The sequence below is a fragment of the Diabrotica virgifera genome, chromosome 1 (genome assembly GCF_917563875.1).
Source record: "Diabrotica virgifera virgifera chromosome 1, PGI_DIABVI_V3a".
Classification (NCBI taxonomy): Eukaryota; Metazoa; Arthropoda; class Insecta; order Coleoptera; family Chrysomelidae; genus Diabrotica; species Diabrotica virgifera.
The window spans coordinates 25,142,927-25,163,220 of NC_065443.1; the positions used below are offsets into that span (position 1 = coordinate 25,142,927).

The following is a 20,294-nucleotide window of genomic DNA, read 5'->3' on the forward strand; positions in this document are numbered from 1 at the left end:
TTTCTTTACATGTCTGAGCCTTAGACAAGGAAAGAGAGAGGACGAGTAATCCTATGACCAAAAGTGAAGCCAAACTGACACCAGGGATTTTGATCATCGACGTATCTTTGGGGTATTGTTATGCATTGAGTATTTAAAATAAAAACATGAAATGTATTTAAAATGAAGAATTTGTGTACGGTAAATGTTTTATTAAGTTGCTCATATTACGTACATATGTTTCAATACATACATATGTTTTTATTACGAATTTTAGATGATGATTTACTTTATTTTTTATGAAATTTTAACCTTCAACGAACACCCACCACTGGCAACCCATTGTTATTTTTGACGTGACCGCCATGTTTCTGGTGACAAACAAACCAAAAACTGCTGGCTTCACTTTTGGAACGTGTGTGTTAAATGGGTGTTACCCGTCCTCTCTTTTTTCCTTGTCTAAGGTCTGAGCAGTACCCGATGTGTTTCGTCTTATGAACTCTCCGCAAACTCGTATACCTGCCAAGTAGGCGAATAATTTTGTACTTGCCAAGTACACGAGTCGCGTGAACCTACCTTAAAAAGAACAAGAAGAAGAAGAACTAAGTAACGTAACTTGTAACCTAAAATAACAACTATTATTTTTTGGTATATTTTTCTCAAAGTCGTAAGTTTGAATTCCGGAGAATATTTGAGATGGGCGAAGGTGAATATGAAAATGAACACATTGAAGTTTCGAAAAAGGGGCGACATCGAAAAAAATTACTCTATAATTCAATTTTACAACTAATGGAATTTTATTTCAGTGATTCTAACCTAGCTAAAGATAGATTTCTTTCACAATTAATTAGTGAAAATCCATGTAAGTATAGTTACATGTTACATTTATTCTGTAGTATGGTATAATTAGAATTAGACCCAAATCCTAACACCCAAAGTAATAGTTATCCTCCAATACAAAATTGTTTTATATTGGCCACAAAACAAAGTTCAGTAAAAAGTTACTCTATTTCGAGCCTTGCGTTTGGTTTTAAGTGAGTGGGGGGAGAAGTCGGTAAAATAATAGTTTTTTTAGGTTGTTCACAAATATTTCAAAAATTGTGGTTTAGCGTGAAGAAGGTTCTATACTCTATACAATAATGCTTTACGTTAAAACAAGAAAGGTTCTATGCATAATTGTTCTAAAATCAATGGTTACGGAGGGTGGAAAAGTGGGGTTTTCCATGTTTTTTGTATTATTTGGGCAAATTATAATATTACTGAGGAAACTAATATTTTTTTAACAGGATTGTGTTTTGTAAATAATATGCTGTTTCAGTGGCTGGTGGTATGTTAGTGATAAGCCCTTGAAGTAACGTCAATCTCACCACCTTCTTAAAGGGTGCTACTCTTTAAAGGAAAAGAGGCTTCCACAGACCAAGGCTATAAAACCTGTGGTACATTCAATGAACCGTCAACACGGATGGAATAGGCACGAAGAAAATTAATGTGGCCACGATCAGGGCCGGCCCGTCCATATAGGCGAACTAGGCGGCCGCCTAGGGCGCAAAATCCGCCTAGGGCGCAAAATTAGGGACGTAGTACTTTCTCATGTAGTAGTTGTGTAACTCGCAGAGACAGAAAAATCACTGGGTAATGAAAGGTGAAGGATATTTTATTTTAGTTGTCTTATAAAATAAGAAAACGCAAAACTATAACTTAACGTTAACATTAATTACTCGTTTTGGCAACCTCGCTGAGCGTAAGCCTACTTAGTGGCGCAGTGGTCGCGGCAACCCCACACTCTTCACTTCAGTCAAGCCAGCAGTCATAGCGTGAACAGAATAAGAGTACTAGTCTGTCATTAGGGCGCTGCGTGTTATGCATTTTCACTTTTCAGTTTAGTGTAGTAGTGCAGTGTTGTTGACTTTGTGCATTGATTGACAGTAGTAGTAGTTGTTAATTTACGATAACAAAACTGCAAAAGGAAGTTTGAATTAACAAGTAAGTAGCTTATACTCTTCATATTTATAATTTTTTTCAGTCATCATATCATATAGGCCATTGTCATATTGTTGTTGTATATAGGCCTAAATCAAATCAAAATTGAGATTGTTTAATTATCATAACTTAAAGAAAACCCCTTGTGAACACTTGCCTCTGTTTCGCCTACGATGCCGATGTGATTGATTAGGAACTGGCTGCTGAGTGCTGGTCATGCTGGCTGCTGTTCTGGGATTTGGGCGAACTGAGTGGTTGTTTAATTTATTTAATATTACACAATATGAATGTTGAATGAATTATTAGTTTTGAAATCCACCTGGACATTTCTAATTTTGCTTCCAAATATTTATCAAAACAAATTATTTTTTGTTGAAAACAGTATAACTTGACTTTTTAAGCAAGAATGACCATTGGATTTTTTTGTAAAATTTTTTAACTTCTAATTTCTATCAAATTGATTTCAAAATTAGGCCTACTTTAAATGTATTTATAAATAATATTAAAATAATAGGCTATTAATGTAATTTTATTTAAGAGAAGTCCTTGCTTCTTGGGGGTGTAATCCTAATTTCATATCTTGAGTAAAGACATTCAAAATTTTTTCATTTTTTCAAAATGAAGTTAGCTTAATCCAATCATTGTTTTCTTTCCAGATATGATGTCAGGAAAACACTCGGGCTCTTGGTTTAAGAAAAGAAGACAGGAAAGAGAGGAGTCAGCAAAAAAAGCTAAAGGGTCTTTTGAAAAATATTTAATTAAACCAAATGACACAACTCTTAGGGAGGAAAGTTATAATGAATCACCTTCCACCTCTGGAAAAACCAACCAGCTCCTACCTCAAGAATATGCTACAGAGAAAACAGATACTGAATCACCTTCTACTTCTGGGGGAATCATCCAGATCCAACCTCAAGAATGTCCTAGGAGGATAACAGCTATTGAACCGCCATCTACTTCTGCAGAAAACAACGAACGTCAACTGCAAGAATTTCAAAATAATTTCGTTGAAATGGACGTTGACGTTACAGATAATGCAGTGGAATTACTGCCGGAAAATTCAATCTCACCCAAAGTTACGCTTGATTATGCTGATCCAGCGTCTTGGGACACTCTAAATATTAATCGCCAAACTTTACGAACCATTTTAGTAGAGCATGGACCTGACCAAGTAAAAGGAAAATTTCCGAAGGGTGTGAATAACAGAAAATTTTCTGACTTTCATTATAGAAGGAGGCTTCCAAATGGTGAATATGTGTACCGAGACTATCTTCAATACTCAAAATCTACCGACAAAGTTTTCTGTTTTTGTTGTAAGGTGTTTGGCGGCATAAATGTCTCTTCTTCATTAGGCAAAAGTGGTTGTAATGACTGGCACAATATGTCGGCCCTCCTTGAAACGCACGAAACATCAAATGATCACCTTCAAAACTTTGAAAAATGGAAAACACTGAAAAAAGCACTTAAAAAAAATTTAACTGTTGACAATGTTTATGAACAAAAAATAAAACAAGAGGAAATTTACTGGCAGAAAATTCTAGAACGGCTGTTTGCTCTCGTCAAAACTCTTGGGTCCCAAAACTTGTCATTTCGCGGCACGACAGAAAAATTAGATGTTAATGACAACGGAAATTTTTTAAAATTTATTGAATATTTGGCCATGTTTGACCCAATAATGAATGAGCATCTAAGAAAAATCAAAAGTGATGTCAACAGGCACACTCATTACTTAGGGAAAAATATACAAAATGAGATGATTCAAACTTTAGCTAATGCAATAAATGCAGATATATTGTCCTCAGTACATACGGCTAAATATTTTTCTATTATTTTAGACTGCACACCAGATGTTAGTCACGTAGAGCAAATGACAATTATTATTCGATTTGTTGAACTACCAAAGTCATCTCTGGCATCCTCAACAGAAGTATCTAGTTATCATCAAGTACTTGTAAAAGAACACTTTTTGGGATTTGTGCCTCTCACTGAAAGTACCAGTGGTGAGTATATGACGGAAGTAGTTTTAGAAAAGTTAAAAGAGATTTCTTTGCCTGTAGAGAATATTCGTGGGCAAGGTTATGACAACGGAAGCAACATGAGAGGAAAAGAAAGTGGAGTTCAAAAGAGAATTTTAGATGTCAACCCACGTGCATTTTATGTTCCATGCTGCTCACACACTTTGAACCTTGTTGTGAACGATGCAGCTTCGTGCTGTGTAGAGGTTACTACTTTTTTCGATGTGGTTCAACGAACATATGTGTTTTTTTCGGCATCAACTCGACGATGGGATGTTTTGCGCCGTCATGTTCCAGCTTTGACATTAAAACCCTTAAGTGATACAAGATGGTCCAGTCGAATTGATGCACTAACGCCTCTGCGGTACCACTTGTCTCATGTGTGTGATGCTTTGGAGGAGATTTCTGAGGACACTTCTCTAAAAGGATCAAGTGGCAGTATTGCGAAGGTAGAAGCACTTGGATTACTTAAACACCTCTCAGACTTCAAGTTTATTGTTGCCCTTGTTACATGGCACAATATTTTATTTCAGGTAAACCTAACCAGTAAGATACTACAAGAAAAGGATTTGAGTCTCCAGAAAGCAGTTAGTCACCTGAAAAAAACCGAAGAGTTTTTGGTTACAGCCAGAAGTGATGTACAGTTTCAGAGAGTTCTGGTTGATGCTAAGGAAGTAGCAGAAGAAGTTGGAATAGAACCAATTTTTGAGAGGGAGAAGGTCCGAATAAGAAAAAAGAAGAAAATGTTTGATTATGAATCAACAGATGAATCAGCAAATGTTGCCAGTGACCCGTCAGAAAGTTTCAAGATTCAATTTTATTTTGCTCTTTTAGACACGGCTGCTAATGCGGTAAAAGAAAGATTTTCCCAGTTAAATACAGTATCTGGTGTCTTTGGATTTTTATACAACATTACTGATCTTAAAAACAAGACTACATCTGAGGTTAAGTCGATGTGCAACAACTTAGAAAAATCATTAGGAATTCAAAAAGATGGACGTTTAATTGAATCTGATATTGATGCTGTAGGACTGTGTTCTGAATTGAAAGCAATTTCTCATCATCTCATCGACTCTATATCAAGCCCTGAAGAAGTCCTAAACTACATTTACCAACACAACCTTGAGAATGGATTTCCTAACATATGTGTAGCACTTCGTATTTTGCTTACGATGCCACTTTCTGTAGCTAGTGCAGAACGGAGTTTTTCCAAACTTAAATTAATTAAAACCTATCTCCGCAGTACAATGTGCCAGGAGAGACTTGTAGGTCTGGCGACAATATCTATTGAAAGTGAGAGAGCAAGACAAGTAGACTTAAAAGTTCTCATTCAAGAATTTGCTAAGCAGAAAGCAAGAAAAGTGCCCTTAGGACTTTAGTTTTTAGCCAAGAAATACTGTTAATTTCTAATCTGTATTTAAAAGTGACTTTCAGTCCGAAGTTAATAGAACAGTAATCCAATAGCAAACAGTATTGCAATATGTTAGTCAGTGTATTGTTTAAGACAGTGTTATAAAAGATTTGTAGACTAACTTTGAGTCTCCGTTTTTTATGATGAAAATTATATGTACAGAATTCAACTTTGACCCATTAAACCCATATGCCTTTGGTTAAAGTACGTCTTATGTAATTACATTTGCTTTTTATGAAATTAAAGTTTGTGTTATGTAAAATAGCAGTTATTTTATTTATATATCCCAGTCATTAATCAAAGGTTTATTAAATTAAATTAAATTATTAACATAACACAGAGTTGAAATACCGTGTCCCGGTAAAGTGCTAGTTGAACTTTTTCAACTGTAATGAGGGCGCAAAATTTGTTTTCGCCTAGGGCGCCGCAAACCCTAGGGCCGGCCCTGGCCACGATACAAGAGAGAGAGGCAGAGAATGGGCAGGAAAATTTGACAGGCTGTGTAATTTGAGTTGCCTATATCAACTTAAATCGGGGAAATGGACCTCATATTTTCAACGAAAACTTTTCGTTTATAAATTCACAAAGTTTGTGTGATATTGCGTTGCCGCTCCTGCAATACATAGAGCAGATTTATCGATGGTTTCTTATGTAGTTTTGTGTTCTGAATCCAAATGTGAAAACGGCATTTCGATATCTCTAACCATCTTCGAGATAATCGACCTCAAAGTTTAAAATATGACATATAGTCCGTTCGCTAAACTCAGACTCAACTGGCTAGTGATTTAAGCTAGTAATTTTGCCAATTTGATAAAATTGCCAAAAAAATTATTACTAAATAGTTAATAATTACTAAATATTTAGTAATTTTGCAAATTTTGTCAAATTTGGCAAAAAACAAAAAAGTTACGTACTAAAATCTTTAGCCATTTGCGTCTGAGTTTAGCGAACCGACTATAACAATCATTTTATTTTCTGCCGACACACTAACTGTCAGCTGAAATCGTTGCTAGTAAGTAGGCTAGTTTTTTAATCTGAATTTGTCAAGCAAAGCATAGGTTATTTACATTTGAGTGTGACACTTCGTGAATGTCAAACTAAATTTTAAATGAAATATTAATAAAATATCAACGACATTTGATAGTGAATTTAATTATTATATAAAATAAATAAGATGTTCAAAAATACAATTTGAGTATATTTTGAAAGGAATAATTTATTAAAAGCTTCCAAAAAGGTTTATACGAGTATACAGCCTCCCCTTGGGAGTACCTAATGATGGACTGTTCCATTTGTTATTAAATGAAAAGTGTTATTATAGTCGGTTCGCTAAAATAAGACACAACTGGCTAGTGATTTTAGTAGGTAATTTTTTAGTTTTTTGCCCATTTTGAAAAAAATTGGCAAAATTACTAATTATTTAGTAATTATTTTTTTTTTGCCAAATTGGCAAAATTACTGACTAAAATCACTAGCTAGTTGTGTTTAGCGAACCGACTATATGAAATGTTGTTTGGAATAAAAAATTATGGTCTGATATGTGCATTCCTCTAATGGAAAAAAATATTTGAAAATTTTTCTCAAATTATGGATATCAACATTTTCATTTATAACTCTTTTATTTTTAGTTTGATGAAGAAAAGTTATTCTTCATAAAAAGCTCTTCATGGTCTAGATCTATGATGCAACCCTCATATTATATCAAATTTTATTAATTTTATATGAGGTATATAAGAAATATGAATTTCCATCAAGAGTAAAGTACCTTTATAGTTCAAAATATTTATATTAGAATGAATTGCACATTAAAACATAATTTTTATTTCTAAACAACTTTTTATAATAGCAATTTTCCATATTATGAATTAAAATATGCAAATAAACAAAGTTTTCGTTATGATAATGCTCGCATTTTCAGCTTGTTTTAACTTTATTGACTTAACTTAGCCTATCGGCCCTAGTTAAATAATATAAGTATACCAAGTTAAAAAAATATGAGGTCCATTTCCCTGATTTAAGTTTATATAGGCAACTCAAATTACACAGCCTGTCAAATTTTCCTGCTCATTTTTTATCTCTATCTAGGACCTCTCTCTTGTATGTTGGTGGCAATCTCGCTTCACTAATTGAATGGGACGGAGCCATTTACATATTTGTCTATGATGTGTGTTCCAATGTTGTGTTTCAATTATCATATCCTAGATCTGAGAATAGGGAACTTGCACATTTTTTTTTATTACATAATCTATCACATGTGTTTGCCTATCACATTAATACAAGCGTTATATCAAGAGTGACTGAAATAAAAGATTTGGGGGTGTTATTTGACAGTTCCTTGTCATTTATCCCACACATTAACAATTTGTCAAATAATTTAATCTAGGTTTTATCACAAGAAACTCTCGAGATCTTTCCGTACCTACATATAGAATTTTATATCTTACTTTCGTCCATAGCATCCTGTCTTATTCTTCTATAGTGTGGTCACCACACTATTTTAACCATATTTACACCCTTGAAAAAATTCAAAATAAGTTTCTCCGGATTTGTGCTTATAGATTAAACTTAAAGAACATGTCTTCAGTGGAATTAAGGTCAAGGCTAAATATCAGTTCCTTAGAAGACTACAAAGCTAAATGTGATTTAGTTTTTCTCTATAAACTACTTGACCATACCACCGACTGTTCTGATTTATTAAGTCTTATCAACTTTAGATGTAGCACTAGAATTCTTAGAGACATGCCCATATTTTCTATAAAACACTATCACACCAACTATGGCAAATTCTCTCCAATTAACAGGATTCAGACATTGGGAAATGACTTTAGTCAATCTTATGATCCGGTGGATACAAGATCTTTAAGATTTAAGCACTGCCTGACTGAGTATGTAAGGAATTGAAGATGAGTGACCTTTACCTTGGAGTCTTCATTTCATTTGATTTTAATTGTCAGAGATTTTCATTTTAATAATTTCAGGAATTTTAATTTACTTAAATTATAATCATTTGTTTAACAATATTTACATATTAATTATTTAATACTTAGTTTAGTATTTGTGTTATGGTTAGGATACTTTATTTTTGATATTTGTAAAAATGGGGACATCCCGTAATAAATAAATAAATAATGTTCAGTTTTGTATAAAAATGAGATTTCCAAAATTTCATGCTTCAAAAACTCATAATAACTTAGAAGTACAAATTTAAAGTCTTCTGTATCTTAAAATAGTTCAAATGACCCGTGACGTCACAGAGTTTAACTGTGTGGTTCCGTTTATGGTTACATTTAGGTATATTCTTCTTCTTCTTTAATTTATTGGCCTACACCTACTTGGGTATTTGGCCAGCTCGTCATTGGGGAATAAAGGAAAAATAGGTTTGTTCTAGCATTAGTTTCAAACGGTTTGAAACCATCAGCGAATAGTGGACCAGCGCGAGTAGAGGGGATAGCAGTGGTGACTGTATTATGTTTTCTCACTGACCAACTGTTTGCTGATGGTTTCTGACTAGTTTGACTGTTTGCTAGAACAAACCTATTATTTATATTCTAATGACATTTATCGTATGTCATTGTAATAATATATACCGGTTTGTTGAGATTGGAGTTTGATACAGTTTTTGAAGGAAAGTAAAGAAGGTTTACTATTGAAAATAAAACCATTTTGTAAAAGTACAAATTTTGTATGAATAGTTCAAACGATCAAAAACACTTGTAAAGTCACATAACTGTATTTTCTACTGACGTTTATAATGTCTAATTTAAAATTATATATACAATTGGTGTAGAATGTAAACATATAACCCCGTGACGTCACAACGCGTTTTGGGGTGGCTGGTATAAGTTGAATTTTTAGTCGTCTTTAGGGGCCAAACGAATGACAAACAAAACTTTTTTATCTTTGATACAGGTTCTAAATTATGTTATGTTGTGATTTATACCATTTTTTTTTTCGAATTTAAAATTTTATGCAAGTTCCCTATTGCTGCTTATTGTTGAGTTTAGATCACTGTTTCTACACTCACAGTTATGGATGCATTCTTCTTTGAAAGTACACACTATGAGGGAAAGTAATTCCTTGGAATCTGCAACACATTCTGTTTTATTGGTGTCAGGTGTTTTTTAATCTTCTTCCAATCTCACACGAATGGATTCTTCTCATTCAGCCACTACTGTACCTAGTGGAAGGTTCTGAACTAATGCTGGATGGAAGCTCCTGAAGTGAGGAGTAGTGCAGCTAACTGAAACAAAGAATGTATAGGCTGCTTTGCAATAGCCTTCAAGTAAGACTAGTAGCGAAAAAAATCTAGAACTTCCATGATTCTCGCACCAAACATTGCAAGAAGGAAATGCTTTCCAATGTCACATACTGCACTGGGGTCACCTTTGGGGTTGTTAAAGACTAGGGGCCGTTCAAGTATTACGTAACGCAGGTGGGGGGGGGGGGGGTTAAAAATCTTCAAAAATTGCGATACGTAATACTAGGAAGGGAGGGGGTCAAAAATCTTCAAAAACCGCGTTATGTAATACTTGAACTCTACTTAAAAGTTTTTAAGAAGAGTGTCGTTGGCTTACACTTTCCCCTACTGTGTAATTTTCCCCTTCATGTAGATAGCTAATACCCTGTTACATCCTGTAAACTCGTATATTTCAAGGAGTACATCCTTCATATTCCCAATGCCTTGCTGAATGTCAACAATAGTGTAGACTTTTGCTGATTGCCTTTCTTTTTTACCACCATTTTCAATTTGATCTCTGACGGTATGTGGACAGTCAACAAAACTATTAGGTCTATGTCATTACCAATAACACAACATTCAACATCTTTCTTAGCTTCATCAGTAGCTCTTAAAACTATTAATAAGCCAGTATCACCCGATGCTTGATGAACTGTGCAACCACATCTTTGCAAGTGCACTGTAAGAAGTGAAATAAGGCCTATTTTGTTGTTAGCGTTACTTCAATGCTAGAATGTGCTCTGCGTAGGTGTGCTTCATCTTTTGTATTTCCTTGCTGGTATCCATCAAATACAACAGACGCTGTTCCGTAATGAGTAATTATGATGTTTAATAAGATCCATTAGTTATTGCTGTTCAGATTTATTTTACTGAAAAATCTAAAAATTAGAATAATGTCTACATCTACACACTCGGTAAATTTGGAAACATTTCTTTTTAGAAGGACTATGCATAGGTCCTTTTTTGTTTCAAATTTAATGGAGAATATTTTTGTATAGAACATTGTTCATGCTAAACCCCATAGTTTTAGAAATATTGACGAAAAACACAAATAACTACTATTTTACAGACTTCTCCCCTCCTCCCCCTCAAACCTGGTGTAACTTTTTACTGAATAATATGTGGACCAATTTTTTGTGAAGGAAAACTTTTACTTTGGATGTCGGGGTTAGGCCTTTTTTGGACCAATTGTACCATGTTATTGTGGACTATATCAAAAATCACATGTTGCTCTTATCAGTTGTAGATATAAATATATTTTTGAAATTCAATAAAATTAGAAAATTAAACTGTACTCTGGATGATTTACGAAAAGCAATTAGCAAGTCGGATATGATAGAACTATCAGAATGCAAAGAAAGAATAAAGAGAAAGATGCCTATAAAAATTAATGAAAATGTAGACAATTGTACAATATATGTTGAAAATATTAAAGCCGATGCTAACCATGAGTGGGTTTCACAGATATTTTCAGAATTTGGAAATGTGGTTTATGTTTCCATACCAAAATACAGACATAATAAAACAAACAAAGGTTTTGCTTTTGTTGAGTTCGAAGATGAAGCTGGTGCTAAAAATGCTCTTACATACTTTGAGAGTATTGGGTGTAAAATGCCATCAGAAACAAACCCGGAGAATTTAAAGAGTATTCAGACATTTCAAGAAAAGGGTAAGTCTTTATAATGTATAAAAGATCTAGAATTGCAGTTGCACTTTTGCTTTTTTTTTAGAAAACTATGTTTATATGTCTTATGGAAATCTCGTATGGAAACTAGGTATATCCTACTACTTTTTAAAATTTTTCTTTTTTAAATACCTATTAATGGGCTGAGACCCAATTAAAATCACACAGGAAATGTTATCATAGATTACAATTTAAAACTCCACTCAGGAATGTTTGTTAGAACACAAAAATTTCAATATTTTGGTGTTGATTTTAGCAGTGATGTAAATTTTAGTGTTTTTTTAATAACATGGACTATATGTCAATCAGCCAGTCACAACATGACTAATATATTAAGAAGAATATACATTTAAAGACAGTAAAGTCCATAAAATATCAATAATGAAGAAAAGTTAGTTCGGTTGAGATGTAATTTAATTACTGAAATTAAAAAGATGGTACTAATCTGAGGTAAGCTAATTATAGCTTCCTTTCAACATCATACTTAGGTGTGTTCAAAAACGGTCTATAAAAAATTAACAACAGTAACAAATAATATAAGAATAATAAACAAGACGGTGAGGTCCTCAAAGTTCCATAGCAAGTTTTTTCTTTGTTATTGTCTTCCGTGGCTCCCTACTCAATTCGAAAACTGCCTTGCTATGGACTGTCCAAGTTGTTTACCACATTTTCTCTATATGCATATACATACATACACATACACACATACATAGGTACTTCTTGTCCATTAGCTAAGATACTAAGGATATTAAACGGAGCTGGTATCGTAAGTTTATGTAGCTGCTGAATAAATAGATCTGTTTCATTCTTATATTTTTGGCATTAAAAAAAAATATGATCTAAATCACCTTTTTTATCACAATTTGGACATTGGTCATTTTCGAGAACACAAATTTTATGCAGGTATGTGGGATAACACTATAACAGGCGTGACCAAAACGAAGATGTGTTATAGTTGTGATGTATTTTCTTGAATAATTATATGGCTGGAACCACATTCTATTCAGTATTTTCTTTTGTATACTACAGTACCTAGAAGGGTTGGCATAAGTATGATGTGACCAACATTCATTCCAAATTGTGAGGTATTTCATTTTAATATAAGAGACTGCATCACAAAAACTTACAAAATGTTTATTTACAGCAAACCATCCTCGGACTTGGAAGCATCAGTATATACAGGGTGTCCAGAAACTCTACCGACAAACAAAGACAGGAGATTCCTCAGATAATTTTAAGACAATTTAACCCAATTCTTCTAGTCCGAAAATGCTTCCTAAGGGAGCTAGAGCTCTTTGAAGATGGCGCCATGTAATTTGTTTTTCTTAAATACCTCCAGAACGCTTCTATTTAGAAAAACAAAAATTTGTATACATATAACTTTTCAGAAATGAATCGATTCCATCCATTGCGCTTTTCTAGTACCGGTCATAGACGTCCGTTTTGGGTAGAGCAACGGTTTTTTTATCGCATAACTTTTTTGTCTTTAACTTTTAAGCATTTTTGATACTGGATTATTAAATTGTGAGGTATTCTAGTACTAAAAGGTTCTCTTACTTTAAGTCGGTAGGACACACCGTTTTCTAGAAAAATCGATTTGAAAGTTTTTAGTTTTGGGAATTTGAAAAAAACATTGAAGAATATTAAAAAAAAACGATGTATTTTACCAACTTAAGCAAGAGTAACTTTTAGTACTTGAATTTCTCATAATTAAATAATCTAGTGTCAAAAATACTTAAAAATTAAAGACAATAAAGTTATGCTATAAAATAAATGTTGACCAACCCAAAACGGACGTCTATGACCGGTATTAGAAATTCGCCATTAATGAAATCAATTAATCTTTGGAATATGAATAAATGTACCAGTTTTCATCTTTCTAAATATTTTTTTTTGAAATTCAAAGAACGAAAAAATTTCAAATCGATTTTTCTAGAAAACGGTGTATCCTATCGACTTAAAGTAAGAGTACCTTTTACTACTATAATACCTCACAATTTAATAATCCAGTATGAAAAATGCTTAAAAGTTTAAGACAAAAAAGTTATGCGGTAAAATAACCGTTGCCCTACCCAAAACGGACGCCTATGACCGGTACTAGAAATTCGGAATGGATGGAATCGATTCATTTCTGGAAAGTGAATACGCATACCAATTTTTGTTTTTCTAAATAGCAGCGTTCTGGAGGTATTTAAGAAAAACTAATTACATGACGCCATCTTCAAATAGCTCTAGCTCCTTTAGGAAGCATCTTCGGACTAGGTGAATTGGGTTAAATTGTTTTAAAATTATCTGAGGAATCTCCTGTCTTCGTTTGTCGGTAGAGTTTCTGGACACCCTGTATAGCCACAGATTCTTCAAAGCTTGCTAGTATTGAGTTTAATAAGTTAATATTAATGTAAAAATTATCACTGTATGAGGGTTTTACAATCTTGATATTCAGGAACAATGAATTGTAATTATCAAGGTCTGACAGAGTTGGGCTGGGACAATATAATTCACTGAGGATATCTTGATTAGATTGTAGCGCAATACACAGTAGTGAAGAACTTTTCTTCGACCAATATTTATTTGTTAGATCATATTCATATAATATTACTATTGTCGAATATAGACTACTGTTGGTTTTTGATATCTTGAAAAGAAGTTTGTCTCTAAGAAGCTGCCTTCTGTGATTCAAATGAGGCTCAATAGCTTCTACATCAAGAGGATTAACTGGAGTTGTTTCCATGGCACCAAGACATACACGAAGGGTTGAATTCTGCAATACATCAAATCTATTTTGTTTAATATTTGTGAACAAGCAGATCTGTACAGGACACATCCATAATCCAATATTGACCTGATATAGGCACGATAGAAAAGTAATGCGGTTTCAACGCTAGCTCCCCGCCAAGTTCTAGTGACCATTTTTAAAAAATTTGAATGTTTCATACATCGGTCTAACATGTAATTGATATGCATTTTCCGTGTCAATTTTCTATCAAGTACCATGCCAAAATATTTGATTGAGTCCTTAAGGGAAAATTGATAACCTAGGGCCTAGGAGAATATACCTTAATATCTACATCCCTAATATGTTCAATTAAGATTAGGCTGGGCATATGTACAAATGTCTTGAATTTAAGCTTAGAAAATATTTTGAGTCTTATCCAGTTTTTTGGAATATTTGGTTGAGTTTGGAAATATGTAGTACATATACACAAAACCAAACTTATACGGAATCAACCCCAACTTATATGGAATCATTTGATATTTCTTATTATTTCGTGCGAATTAAAAAAGACGAACACACGAAGTAAAACAATATTTATTTTAAAGCAATTTAATAACAAATACATAACAATTTAATAAAACAATAAAGTATTTAACTCCTTACGGTTGATGCACCCGTGTGCATCATGCTTGACTGTCCGGCCAGTACGGTGATGCACACGGGTGCATCATGAGTTTTCGTTCGCCATAAGGCGGTGACACCCAGTGGTGTCATGGCAAAATTAGCAGTGCCGGAACGCACTTTCCTTAACTTTTTTACAAGTAAAATATTACTCTATGTTTTTTAATACAAGTTATGTCTGCATATTTTAAAATGTATATACGTTTTCTATAATCCGTGTTTTATTTAGAAAACCTAAATTCTCTATTTATTTATTTTTCTTATCTTAACCAGTGCCGGAACGGCGTTCCGGCACCATGACATCACTGGTGACACCATATTCATCATATTTCAGGTATTTTTGTTCCATCCGAATTACCTTATTCACATCCAAAAGTGGGGAAACCACGCCCAAAAGTGGGTGATGTCCAGAAGGAGATTAGATTTAGTTAATTTGATTGGTGATAAGGTTGTTTGGATGTTTGACTGATGGGATTGTGTGGGAGGTGAAGGTACTGTGCTGCTGTTTACATTTTACCTTACTATCCCTTGCAAGATAATTCGGATGGAGTTTCCCAGATTAGGAGACTGGGGCGATATCAAGCACAAAATAATTCCATCCGAATTATCTTGTTTATCTTTTTTACTAATTTTCGTTTAAAATGGTATTTTATGGATAACATTTAATTTAACTCACATGCTATGTAGAATAATAAATTTAATAAAAATAGTTTCATTTAGTGTTATTATTACATTAACTTTAATTAGTTGTAGTGTGATACTGTATTTTAACAGACAGCGCGAAGCCGCTCGGTAAACGGTCGAATCCGTATATAGGAGCCGACTTGCCGAATGACGGTCCGGCACGAAGGGGTTAATGAACAAATTGAAACTAGTTGTTTTAAAGTCAATAGCATAAAAAATTTCATTGTAAAACGAATAATGTTTAAATTGTTTTTATTTTTTTTTGTTTTTTTTTTTTTGGTAGTCAGTGTTATCACCTCTAGTCCTTATGCAAGCTTCGGTTTGCTTGGGCGCACTCCTAATCAAATTATCAACATTCTGTTGTGGTAGGTTGCTCCATCCTTCAAGAGCAGCTTTTACTAGCCGTGCGGTGTTTTGTGAATTATCACGGCGAGCTCTAATTTTTCTTTTAAGCATATCACAAATACTCTATAGTCTATAGGGTTAAGCTCGGGTGAGCAAGCAGGCCACTCCAAACAAGGGATACCTTCTGCTTCAATGATGTCTTTAGTCACTCTAATGGTATGTGGAGATCCATTATCATGCATGAAAATTAAATTTTCTCCTGTTGCACCTCTCCAGAGCCTAACTACAGGCTATCAACATACCTGTGAGCAGTTAAAGTTGATTGGATGAAAAGTAAAGGAGTTTTTTTACGAATCACAATTCCTCTCCAGAACATTACACTTCCCCTTGTATATTTGTGAACAGATTTGACAGTTTTCGTTCTTGCTTGTCTTCCTCGACCTCTAAGTACACGATTTTGTGAGTCGTCTAATTTTACCAATGAACTGTCAACACGGATGGAATGGCCCCGTCCCATTCAAATAGTGAAGCGAGATTGCGGCCAACATACAAGAGAGAGGTCCTAGAGAGAGACAGAGCTTGCCAGGGAAAATTTGACTTCTTCATTGGTTGGATATTATCATAATGACCAGAGTTGCCAGATGTGATTTTATAAATCCCCCACTTAGAAACTGTAATTCCCTCAAATTAAGCTCAAATCCCCCAAATTAAAATGTTTTCCGCATGTTAATAAATTAATAGTCAAATGTAGAGGACAGTAAACCAAAATTATACTACTTATCAACAGAGGGCCCTGGAAATAATGCATAGGTCCTATCTTCTTCGATTATATGAGAGTATAATATAAAGTTCTATGTATATTGGCAAATTTAATTTCCCATGACTCCTTAAAATCTTCCATAACTCTCCCCTCAAAAAATCCCCCAACCATTTCTGCTTAGAAAAAATCCCATAGACGCTTTCTTTTAAATTACTCCAAAATTGTAGGAAAATACCCCAATCTGGGAACCCTGACTATCACTATCAATTTGTTTGTTTACGAAAGATGGCGATTATCTTCCCTCTTTCCCTGGCTATTACTCTCTCATCCTGGCCGCATTAAATTCACTTCATGCCCATTCCATCCGTGTTGACAGTCCATTGACTAAAACAAGAATATAAACAAGAAATAAAAATAACAAAAGCTAAAAGTTGGGAAACCTTCGTATCAAGACACTTAGAATTAGATATGTGGGGAATACCATATAAAATAGTTTCTAAAAAAATTAGATGTCCGACAATGCTTTCTACTTTAAAAAAAGAAGATGGAACATTTACACAAAGTTGGGAAGAATCGGCCGAAACATTACTTAATGTATTATTACCTCCAGATAAATTAGAAGGAGAAACAGTAGAACAAAGAAATATAAGAGAAGAAATGATACAAGAATACCAAATAGAAGAAGAAAGAGAAATAGAGGAATTCACAGAAGAAGAAGTATATGAAAGTATGAGAGAAATGAAAAGAAAGAAGGCACCTGGACCGGATAATATTCATGTTGAAATACTTCAAGCATTGTCGGAACAAATAATTCCAGTACTAACATCATTATATAATGAATGTCTTAGACAAAGAAGGTTTCCCAATAATTTTAAACAAGCAGAAGTTATAATAATACATAAAGGGGAAGATAAAGATCCTGCCTTACCGAAATCATATAGACCGGTATGTTTATTGAATACAATGGGAAAATTACAAGAAAAATTACTATGTAAAAAATTAAATCAAATAAGAACAGAAATTGGATTACATCCTGGTCAGTATGGTTTTAGGAAAGGTAGATCAACAGAAGATGCAATAAATAAAGTATTTGAAATAGTAAACGAAAGCATAAAAAAGTATGTTTTAATGATCTTTATAGACGTGTCTGGGGCTTTTGACAATCTTTGGTGGCCGTCATTCTTTGAAAGACTTCGAAGAATGAGATGTCCAAAGAATCTGTACGGAAGTCTCAGAAACTACTGTCAAGACCGATATGCAAGCCTAAGCTGTCCAACAGGAAAAAAGACAAAACATATCACAAAAGGATGTCCACAAGGATCAGTTTGTGGACCTATGTTCTGGGATGTAATGCTAGAGGAACTGTTGGAACAATTGACTATAGATCCTGAAGTGCTTGGAAGCATAGCATATGCAGATGATTTGTTGTTGATCATAGATGCAAACTCAAGAAGAGAATTAGAAAATAAATCAAATGAAGTATTAATAAGAGTAAATGATTGGATGAATAAAGTAAAATTAACAATATCAGATTCAAAAACAACATATAGTTTAATAAAAGGAAATTTAGAAAGAGATCCAATTATAAAAATTAGAGGGAAAACAATAAAAAGAAAAATGGAAACAAGATATTTAGGTATTATAATAGACGAACAAAAATTATTTACAAAACACATGAATTGTGTCTGTGAAAAGGCAACAAAGATCATGCATAGCATTGCTAGTCTAGCACAGAAGGAATATAGAATTTCGTTCCGACAGATGAAAATATACCTAAGTACAATACTTGCATCAATTGTAGGGTACGGTTCACGTGTATGGGCACATAGATTAATAAATAAAAAAAACGCAGAAAAATTAAATAGAGCTCAGAGAGGATTTCTTGTAAGAATGACGGGAGCATTTGGAACAACTGCAACACAGGCACTCACAGTTTTAACTGGAGTAATGCCAATGCATTTAGAAACACAAAAAAGAGCATGTAATTATTGGCTAAAAAAAGAAAAATATGAAAAAATAATACAAATAATAGGATTAGATATAAGAAATAAAAGAGAATTAAAAGAAATAATAAATAGAAAAAGACAAAATGAATGGGAAAATTCAACAAAATCTAGACGTTTATACAATTTTATACCAATATTAGAAAACATTCCAAATTATTTTAATCCAAAACAAGGTTTAATACACTTTTTAACAGGACATGGACCGTACCCAACATATTTGGAAAGATTTAACTTAAAAGATGATGCATATTGTGAATGTGGAGAACTAGGTACACCAGAACATATAGTGTTACATTGTGAAAATACTATAGAAAATGAAGAACACAGAGAAATGAGAAGAAGATTAGAAAGAATTGAAATAAGAGATATATTACAAAATGAAGAATATTTTGAAATATTAAACAATCTCACACAAATAATATCTAAAAAACAACAAGAAATCTATAATAATAGAAGAAGACAACCAATAATCCAACCCTGATGAAGTTGAGTAAGATAAAGTTAAAATAAATAAAATAAAATATAAATTCAAAAATAGATATTTACAATTATAATAATAATAATTCAATATAAAATAAATAAATAAAAATAATAATTCAATACATAATTCATAAAAATAAAAAAAAAAAAACTACCAACTCTCTTCTGAAAATAGAGGGACTGTCTTTATAACTTAGAAGGGAGTTGATAGTACCAAAAATATTTTAAATTGTTTATTTAAATTTGTTTGTTATACGTAATTAAGAGATTATGGCAAATTGTTATTGTAAAAATAGATTTAATAGTTGAGTAAAAAATGTAAAAATATAAAAAAAAATATCTGTAATCCCATCAGGAAAAAAACGACCTGGATTAGTCACTAGAGGCCAGGTCATATGTATAAATAATAAATAAATAAAAATAAAAAAGTCCATTGGATTTTACACAAATCCTGATTTTTTTAGAAAGTAGCACATTTTGTCAATTCCCAATGTTCCAGTTTTGGTGGTTGTGGTGAAGACACCAATTTAGGCGATCAATTTTGTGCTGCCTGGATAACTCGGGAACCCATAACTGTCTCCTGCTGTATACTATACTTCTTGGCACGAACTCTTCTCCTTATCGTTTCAACTGAAACAGTTACACCTGTAGCTTCCAAAAGCTGCCTTTTGAGCTGCAGGTGAGAAATGGTTGGGTGTCTTCCAGCTGATTGGACAATTAAACGATCGTGGCGAGCCGTTATTACTTTTTGGCGACTTTCCTTTTTTTATTTTTGAGCTTTCCTTGTTCCTGTTACCTAGCATAGGTTTTGGACAGAACGCCCTGTGTTGCGCCTAGCTCTACAACTATGTCCCTCTGAGAACATTACTTACTCTACAAGACCAATAATCTTTCCCCGTTGTAAGTTCTATAACCCCACATGAGGCGTATTTTCGTTTTTGGACGCAAAAGTTAGTTTATTTATTTTCGTTCAATTTGCAACTCGAGCAAATATCCTATATCGTACGGAGCTGTACTATTTGATTGTCTTATCGATTTATTTATTTTCAATAAAAACCTTTATTATTCGCAACAATAACAAGTTTTGATCGATAACAATAATGTTGTATTCAATGTGGGCTCCGAATATTTTTAATATTAACGAAGTTTAATATAAGTTATAAATTGTGAATCTCAGTGATATATGGAAATAAACTGTAAGTGTACAAACTCGTTACATAATATCCAGTTAAATTAGCATTAAAGTCAGCAAATTGCAATTATTTGTTATTGTTGTCAATAAACAAATCCAGTTTTACCAGTAAAATAACCGCTTT

At 33.3% G+C, this 20,294-nt stretch overlaps 1 protein-coding gene across 2 annotated transcripts in view; it reads left to right on the top strand.

The window, feature by feature from the left end:
* Positions 1-486: 486 nt before the first annotated feature.
* The window catches only part of LOC114324172 (la-related protein 7), a 37,518-nt gene continuing 17,710 nt past the window's right edge, over positions 487-20,294 (top strand). The window contains exons 1-2 of one of the 2 annotated variants that reach the window (XM_028271924.2): positions 487-841; positions 10,863-11,291. In XM_028271924.2, coding sequence (XP_028127725.1) covers positions 676-841; positions 10,863-11,291 — 595 coding nt within the window. In that variant the 5' untranslated portion in view covers positions 487-675. Of the gene's footprint in view, positions 842-10,862; positions 11,292-15,037; positions 18,987-20,294 lie in introns of those variants that run through there. The other variant, XM_050655347.1, reaches the window with a different exon arrangement.